Here is a 10,000-nt window from a genome sequence, read left to right on the forward strand (position 1 = left end):
AGGTCCTTTTAGATTTTCGGTGATCATTCTATTCCTGAGAAGTGTTTTAATTCTTTTATTCTACCTTGTTTCGAGTAATGGTTTCCTGGATGGTCTTCAGCTGCTGATTCTCATCCTAATGTGTTGGACAGAAAATTACGGTTTATTAAATTTCCTATTCCTGATCTAGATATTAATCTTTGGCACCGTCGTTCAATTAATTCATTATTCATGTTACACAAGATTTTTCATAATTGTGACCATACTTTACATTCAGATCTTTCTGGACAGTTCCATCCTGTTCTTAACACTAGGCATGCAGTTAATTATAATACTCAGGCTTTCTCCACCTTCTTCGACTAAAGCTTTTCCCGCTAAGCAGGGTTGCTATTTCTACAGAGCCGTTCAAAGTTCTTCTATCTCCAATGTCCTCAATTGTAAAATCCTTCTCCTCCATATCTGCTGTTACACACTCCATCCACCTTCTCTTTGGTCTCCCCCTCCTCCTCTTACCTGGAAAATCCATATCCAGCATCCTCCTCCCAACATACTCCTGGTCTCTCCTCATTACGTTCCCAAACCAACGCACTCTATTTTCTTAGATTTTCTTTGACACCTCTGTAACCTTTGTTGTTTCCCTTACCAAGTCATTCCTAACCTTATCCAGTCTCGTGATCCCAGCCATCCATCTTAGCATTATCATCTCTGCAACATTCATTTTCTTCTCAAAGATCTTTTTCATGGGCCAGGTCTCTGCACCATACGTCATGGCAGGTGTCAATACAGTTTTATGTACCTTTCCCTTTAACTTTAGGTTTATCCTTCGATCACACATCACTCCCGACACCTTTTTTCCAATTATTCCATCCAGCTCGAACTCTACTGTTCACTTCCGTTTAGAGTTCTGCTGTTTCCTCCACATATGACCCTAGGTACTTGAATTTTTCTGTCCTCTTTACTATTTCACCCAGCAAATGTATATCATTTAATTGGTTCTGCAGGATGCAACACATATACTCTGTTTTTGTTCTACTGATCTTTGGCCCTCTGCACTCCAATTCCTCTGTCCATCTCTCCAGCTTCCCCTCCAATCCTTCTCTGGTTTCATCACACAGAACTATATCATCTGCACACAGCATGGTCAATGGTGACTGTTCCCTCACTCTTTCAGTAATTACATCCATTACTATATTGAACAATTAGGGGCTTGATGACGACATCTGGTATAACACAACTCCCACTTTAAACGTCTTGGTAAAACCAACACTCGTTCTTATTTGTGTGCCTGCTCCTTCATACATATCTCTAATCAGTCTGACATATTTCTTTGGTGTTCCCCTCTCTCTCAAACATCTCCATATCTCCTGCCGTGGAACTCTATCATAAGCCTTCTCTAAGTCAATAAATACTATATGTAATTCCTTTTGGCCTTCTCTATATTTTTTCATCAACTTCCGTAGTACAAACATTGCATCCGTCGTGCTTCTGCCTGGCATAAATCCAAACTACTCTTCTCCAATCTTGGTCTCTTCCCTGATCCTATGCTCTATCATCCTTTCCCGGAGCTTCATATTATGTAGGAGGAGTTTGATTGCTCTATAATTATTACAATTTTATACATCCCCCTTTTCTGTGAATATGGGTATTAAAAAACTATTCCTCCACATTCTGGGCATCTTTTCTTTCCAGCGTATGTTTTTCATCAGATCCCACAGCATATCCACTCCAAATTCCCCCAAGCACTTCCAGACTTCCACTGGGATCTCATCAGGTCCCGTAGCTTGCCCATTTTTCATCTTACTGAGGCCAACCTTAATTTCTTCTCTACCTATATCTCTTACCATTCCTAAATTTGGATTTCCATCTGCAATTATAGATCTCTGATTTTCTTCATTTAGCAATCTTTCAAAATATTGCTTCCACCTTGCATTTATATCACTTGAGCTACACATATCCACTCCATCCTCATTCTTTATCTGCTTATTGTGGGTAATATCTTTGGTCGCTTTATTTCTTCCTTTTAGCAGTCTTGTAAATCTTCTTTTGACCCTCCTTTATGTCCAAATCTCCATATATATTATCCAATGCTTGCTGTTTTGACTATGCCACCGCCACTTTTGTTTCTTTCTTTGCTAACCTACTTCTCTCCTTATCTTCTTCAGTAGCTGTTTCATCATACCTTTTCTTTGCATTCCTCTTGATCTTGATTTATTCTTGTACATAATTACTCCACCACCAAGTTTCTTTGTCTCTTGGCCCTTTTCCTGTTGACATCCCTAAAACTTCTCTGCCAACTCTTTTCAAAATATTGCTGTTCCGTTCCCACTACTCAACTACATCCTCATAATCCCAGGTGCCAAGCTCGACTAAAATCCTCTTTATGGATGTATCCCTACATTCTGGTTCTTTCAGCTTCCACCATCTTATCCTTGGAATCATCCCTTGCCTACCTCTTATTGTTCTCTGCCTATCCCAGTCTACTGTCAAGAGTCTATGCTGGGGAGTTACAGCTTCTCCTGGAAATATTTTACAGTTTTTTATCTCTTCTAGATGTACCCTTCTACATAATACAAAATCAATTTGGGATTCATGCCCACCACTTTTATACGTTGTAAAATATTTTGGCTGCTTTTCAAAGAAAGTGTTGATTACTCCCATATCAAATGCTACAGCAAAGTCCATAACCCTTTCACCATCTAGATTCCGATCGCCCAAAGCCCATCCTCCATGTATTCTTTCTAGCCATTGGCTATTTCTCCCTACATGACCATTTAGGTCTCCTCCTATCATTAACAGTTCTTCATTTGGTATGTTAATCATTTCCTTATCCAGCTGTCTCAAAATCGTCTATTTCCTCTCCTGGACAACCTGTCTGGGGTGCATGGACACTTATAACATTTAGTGTTTCTCCATCCCATTCTAGTTTCATAGGCAATATTCTATCAATTAGTCTTTTCACCTCCAAAATACAACTCTTGAACTTTCCAGTCAGTATGATTCCAGCTCCATTCCTTCCTCGCTCTGTGCATCCACTATAAAAAAGTTTATACCCTGCTCTAATCTCTTTGGCTTTATTTCTCTTCCATCTTGTCTCCTGCACACACAAAATCTGTACTTTCCTCCTCTCCACGAGGCTCAATACTGCACAGTATTCTAGAAATTTTATTCCAGCTGTGACGAAGTTGTGGAATGATCATCCTAAACGGGAAATTCAATCAGTAGAACTTTATAAGTTCAAACTTGCAGCAAATGTTTACCTGTTGAACAGACTGATATAAGTTTTTATAGTTTATATATCACATGTCTGTGTTATATGGCTTCCAATACTTTCTCTAATATACGTTGTTTCGTATCAAAATAAAGACCACTTCTGGTCACCTCATCTTGGAACCACACGCGTTCTTATTTCCTCAATATTATAATTCTGGCTACATGAGATAATACAAAACAAGTCGAACTAAACACACCACATGGTGTCAGGTGTGGGGTCCGTGACACTTATTTTCTAAAGAGAAACAACACATATGTTGAATACATGTGGCAATTAGAAGAAAATATCGTATCGCGTAACGCCGTTCAAGAATCCAACATGGGGACGCTCACGACAGGCACTGCCCAAGACAACCGCCAACCATCTAGAACACAGTAAATATGGCGTAACCAACGACATTTTGAGGTATTGTATGTGACATTAATCACTTTAGGTCCTCAACGCCCACTCATCTGTGTATATATTCATGTACATTTATCCAGTGATTGATATTCGCCTTCTTCGACCTCGACAAGAACTCATGGAAGTCAAACATTTCTCTTAGCCATCATTCAGACGTGAAATTGATGATGACATTGTGTTGTACCATTGTGTAAATCATTCTAGGGTGATATACTGGTAACCTCTCCCTTATATCAATATGCAAACCTACTACTCGAACAGTGAGGATGGCAAAAGAACAACTCATTGCACTGCCTACTTTATTTTTTATTTTTTTTTTTTTTTTTTGTATGTGCGTATATTTGTCATGGGTGTCAGAAACTGAGGATTTTGTGCACTAATGTATAAACACACCCAATTTTTATGTTACATTTGTATGATGTGTTAACAATACATACTCGGTCTTACATTTCTGTGTGACACGCGCACTGGTACATTTATTTTTGTTGCATGTATTACATTTCTTTACTGTATTACTATAACTAAACATGGCGGAGCTAACTGGCATTCCCATTCCCACTATAGACTGGAATGCAACAAACTTGCCGAAGACATTACGGAAATTCCGCTGTACATGCTAGTTCATTTTTGATGGGTCTCTCCAAGAGAAGGATGCAAAGATGAAGGTGCAATACTTGATGCTATGGGCTGGAGAAACAGGGCGCGATATCTGGGAAGGATGGGCCTTTACGGCAGAAGACAAGGAGAAACTCAAACCACACTGGGATGGGTTTTAGGCATATGTGCAGCCTAAATCAAGTTTCCAGGGTGGCTTGTTTCAAGCTACATGCCCTAAAACAGGAGACCGTGGAAGCTATCGACATGTTCATGACAAGAGCCAGGGTCATTGCGGCAGAGTGTGAATACACAAATAAAGAAGAACAACTACTTGATACGCTTATTGCAGGAGTCTGCAGCTTGGACATTCGAAGGAAATTGATTGCTAAGGACGCAACACTGACCCTATGTGAGGCAATAAAAATCGCCAGAGCGTATGAAGGCACGCAGAAACAACTATGCGATATTGAAGGCCAGAGGCCAATACATGCCATCACAAAAAGACAAGACCGACACCTAGCAAAACAAACAGGATCGTCTGGATGCCTCAACTGCAGAACACAGCAAAAGAAGGGCGCTCGTTGCCCAGCCGCAGACAGCGAGTGTCATTACTGTAAGGGTAAAGGACACTGGAGAAACGTGTGCTTCAAGAAAAAGCGCGATGAGGCAGGAGAGAATGCAAATAAACCAACGACGACAAACCCATCAGCCAGGCACCAACGAGTGCATGGGTTGACCGGAAATGACAATGGAGACTCAACAGACTCCAAAGATGATGGTTTCTTCTTAGAATGACATGAGGCTAAAATACACGGCATAACAACAACGTCCCCAGCACACGTCAACTTCAAAATGATTGGAGAGCAACCGGTCACCGTAAAAGGCAAATTCGACAGCGTCGCGGAGGTTAATGTTATGCCATTAAGTGTCTACAGACTATTATTCCCTAATGGCATTGGAGAAAACGGTAGCCGAAATCACTTAGACCAAGCCACATAGTGCTGACAGCATATGGCAATCATAAGATCAAACACTATGGTGTCTGTAACATACAGTGCTGTCACCAACCCTCTGAGACGTGTTAGTTTTACGTTACCGAGGATAGCGGTACAACGATACTAAGCCTGTCATCCAGCCTACGCTTTGGCTTAATAACACTCAATTGCAGCTAGGCACACTGCTCCAGCTGCCAACAGACATGCGAGGTTGCTGGCATCGAAACAAGTGAACTTAGTGATGAAACGGAGGAGTTAATCAAACAATATCTGACTTTATTTGACAGCATTGGACTATTCCCTGGTGAATATCATATCGAGTTACAACCAAATGCCGAGCCGGTGATACACCCTCCCAGACGCGTGCCTGAGTCACTGAAGGACGCTGTTAAACAGGAGCTCAAATGCATGATTGACCTAGACGTAATCGAAAAGTTGACAGGCTAACCGACTAGTTGAACACCATCGTATATGTCACAAAACCATCGGGAGACCTTAGAATTTGGACCCCAGAGACCAAAACAGGTGGGTAAAAAGACTGCACCACTACACCCAAACACTTGATGACGTATTAACCCAACTACAGGGGGCTGCATTCTTTACCATCTTGGATGCACGTTCAAGTTATTTGAATGTGAAACTCAAGGACGAATCTAAGTTTCTGACAACCTTTAATACCCCATACGGTCGCTACTGTTTCCGCAGGTTGCCCTTCGGCCTAGTATTGCCACAAGACGTGTTCCAGAAGAAGGTGGACTAAACCTTCGAGGGCCAGAAGGGGTAGTCGCAATCGCCGATGACATTATCGTGTTTGGAACTACACAAGAACAGCACAACCAGAGACTGCGTAAAGTGATGGAACGAACGGAAGAAGTTGGCCTCTGTCTCAATCCCAACAAATGCAGAGTACGTCAAAAGAGGATTACATTTTTCGGAAACTATCTAACATCACAGGGTTTGGAGCGGGACCCAGACAAGATAACTGCTATTGTCAACATGGAGCATCTTTGAAATATACAGGAAATGAATTCCTTCTTGGGCATAGTGAACTATCTCCCCAGATTCATCCCAAACCTTGCAACCAAGACTGCCCCTCTGAGAGACCTTGTCAAACAAAATGTGGAGTATGTGTGGAGCCCACAACAGAAAAAGGCATTCGATGCTATCAAACATGACCTCTAAAATGGCGCGGCACTCACATATTTTGACCCTAAGCAAGAGGTCACCATATAAACGGATGCTAGCATGAGAGGTGTCGGCTTCTGCACTCCTACAGAACGGTCGACCTGTAGCCTATGCCCGCAAAAGTCTTTCAGAGACAGAAAGCAATTACAGTAACATAGAGAGGGAGATGCTTGGGGTTGTATCTTGATTAAATAGGTATCACCACTATGTGTACGGCCACCCATTAATAGTGGAGACAGACCACAAGCCATTGGAATCCATTGCCAAGAAAGGCATCATGCAGGCACCACCAAGACTGATGGGCATGCTGCTACAGATACAACGATACTCATACGATATTCGGTACAAGCCTGGCAAGGAAGTATGGATAGACGACGCACTCTCGAGGATGCCAGTCCAAAGCCAGGAAATACAGGATGTGAACGTAACCATCCATGTCATACGAAACTTATCGTGGGACAGGCTAGAAGCCATTAAGTCAGTGACAACCACGGATAGTGAGCTGACACTACTAAGGGAGATGGTCCACGAAGGATGGCCAGAAGTACAGAATGAATGTCCAGTCATTCTGCAGTCCTACAGGAACTTTAGAGACGAGTTGTAGATGTTATCATCCTAAAAGGGTCTAGGATAATAGTGCCAAGGTGTCTGAGGTATGACATCCTAAAGCACATACACACCAGTCACCAAGGCATTGAGAACTGCCGATTACGAGCTCGTGAATGTGTATACTGGCCCAAAATAAATTATGACATTGAGTCGTTAGTGAAACAGTGTAATACATGTAAAAGAAACCAAACAGCTCAACAGAAGAAACCTTTGATACACGTATAACGCGACCATCCATGGGACAAGATATCATGTGACTTATTTCAACTCAAAGGGTGGAATACCTACTTGTTGTCGACTACTATAGTTCATTTTTCTTTATAGGACGCCTCACAAACACCATATCTAAGTCTATAACCCAAAAACTAAGGTCAATATTTGCAGAACATGGGGTTCCCAACACCCTTATCTGCGAGAATGGACCTCAATTCAGCTCATAGGAGTTCTGTGATTTTGCGAGACAGTTTGAGTTTTAGAATCAAACTCGCATCCCGGGATACCCACAGAGTAATGGGAAAGCTGAGAGATTTGTAGGCACCGACGAATGGAAACTGACCAAGGCTGCGGAGAGCAATGAGGACCCATCCATGGCCGTCTTATGCCTTAGAACAACACCTATTGAGTCTGGAGAACCATCGCCGTCAGAACTATTTTACGGAAGGAAGATGAAATCCAACCTGCCCATATGCTCAGAACCAGTCACACGGAGGGAACAAACATGCAAGTGGCGGGAGCATTACAATAAATCCGCTAAACAACTCCCAGAACTTAGTAAGGGCCAAGATGTCTGCATGATGGACCACAGCAACAAGTGTTGGATACCGGAGAAAGTCCAGCAAAGACAGGAAGAACCACGTTCATATGATGTGATTTCCCTCAACGGAGTGAAATACCGACGGAATAGGAGACACCTGAGGAACACTGGTGAGAAATTCCAATTCAACACTGATACTGTGCCAGAGGATGTTGTGGATGACCAGATAGATGCTCCAATCAACAACACGACAACCCCTAAAACGATGGCCCCCGAGACACCCATACCTGATACTCAATCACAGGGCGCCAGATACTCAAGTTATGGATGCCTTATTAAAACACCTGATAAATTGAATCTGGCCATAAAAATATCGTAACATGGCTTGATATCGTGAACAAACGGTGATGAGGTAAATAGCATACCTTATATATCATTGATTGTAGTAGTAACCCAATTGAATATATACTTATTATGCTATTGTTAAATACTGATCACATGCATCATGAATTGTGTTTAATTTTTTTTTTCTTTTTTTTTGTGTTTTTTGCTTTGTCTATTCCTCTCTTTTCCCCATTTGTGAATCTTCTGGAAATATGTTTTCTTATTATGTTATGTTACGCTTATTGTTCAAGGGAGGGAGATGTCATATGGCTTCCCATACTTTCTGTAATGTATGTTGTTTCGTATGAAAATAAAGACCACTTCCGGTCACCGCATCTTGGAACCACACGCGTTTTTATTTCCTCGATATTATAATTCTGGCTACATGAGATAATACATAACAAATCGAACCGAACACACCATAGTCTCTTTTGATGTTGTTACTGTTTTTAGAATAATCTAATGTTATTTTTTCTCATCGTTTATTTATTCCCTTATTTCCTTTCCTCACTGGGCTATTATTCCCTGTTTGAGCCCTCGGGTTTATAGCATCTTATTTTTTTCCAATTAGGGTTGTATCTTTTCTAATAATAATAATAATAATAATAATAATAATTACAAATGATGAGAGACCAAAGACTCTTTCTATGATGCTAGGACCAGGGAGGACCAGACTAATTGCTGCTGATGACTATAGGGCCCTGACACTCATCAAACCTTGCTCATAAGGATAGATAGGTGGCAGACACTACTAGAAACCGGAGATTGATTAGGTCTCGAACACCCGTCTAACAAATTTTGAGACAATACTATTTCCAATAAGCTGCCTAGCCCATTGGAAATTAGAGAAGTTTTCCTTCAGCTATGAATGGTGGGATGCTGATAATAATGGTTAAGGTACAATTTGTTAGATTATCTTTGAACCGGTAAATTTTTTGCGTAAGATATCGAGTTTAGTTACTTCATGTTTTTTGTTGGGTTTCAATTCTGAGCAAGATATTAGGTAGATGATTGGTAATTCTTTATCCGTGTAAGTTTTCCTACTCTCTCTCTCTCTCTCTCTCTCTCTCTCTCTCTCTCTCTCTCTCTCTCTCTCTCTCTCTAACTCAAACAAACAAAATGTTGATTTTCACTTCAAAAGATATCGTTATATATATATATATATATATATATATATATATATATATATATATATATATATATATATATATATATATATATATATATATACGTATGTATGTATGTGTATATATATATATATATATATATATATATATATATATATATATATATATATATATATATATGCGTCTCTGTTTGTGGATATCAGCTGAATCATTTTCTCTTCGGGTAAAATATAAGATAAACAAATTTCATAAAGATAATTTGTCCAACTAGTTTCTCAGAGGGAGATAGTCCACACTTTTGGGGAATTCTAGAGCGACATTCTATTTATAGGATGTCATGTTTCAGGGCGTTAATGGTCTGTTAAGACATCAAAATCATTTTGGGCATTATATCGTTTAGAACTTTAGACGGAAGGTCTATTTCATTTGAGAAATCTTGCAGTTACATAGACATTCTTATCTTTCTATTACATTTAACCAGTTAACTGCTGTCTTATTTATCCTTCCAGTATTATGATGCTTTTCTATGGGAGTTAGGAAATAATGGATAAAACATTGATATAGGAAACTTAATTATATATTTTTTTTTCTTTTAGTATATACATATATTTTGAAATATATGCATGGAGATTTAACACTTTCTAGCTAATCAAACATTTGGTTGTTTATTAATTTCAAGTGCGAGGGGCCAGTTAGA

The 10,000-nt window shown here is 40.1% G+C and overlaps 1 protein-coding gene across 1 annotated transcript; it reads right to left on the reverse strand.

Moving 5' to 3' along the window:
* Positions 1-2,304: 2,304 nt before the first annotated feature.
* LOC137622551 (craniofacial development protein 2-like) lies at positions 2,305-2,799 on the reverse strand. The gene has a single exon (XM_068353154.1). It carries the CDS (start codon positions 2,797-2,799, stop codon positions 2,305-2,307), a length of 495 nt encoding a protein of 164 aa, XP_068209255.1.
* Between the last annotated feature and the right edge of the window lie 7,201 nt (positions 2,800-10,000).

Source organism: Palaemon carinicauda, chromosome 29, assembly GCF_036898095.1.
Source record: "Palaemon carinicauda isolate YSFRI2023 chromosome 29, ASM3689809v2, whole genome shotgun sequence".
Classification (NCBI taxonomy): domain Eukaryota; kingdom Metazoa; phylum Arthropoda; class Malacostraca; order Decapoda; family Palaemonidae; genus Palaemon; species Palaemon carinicauda.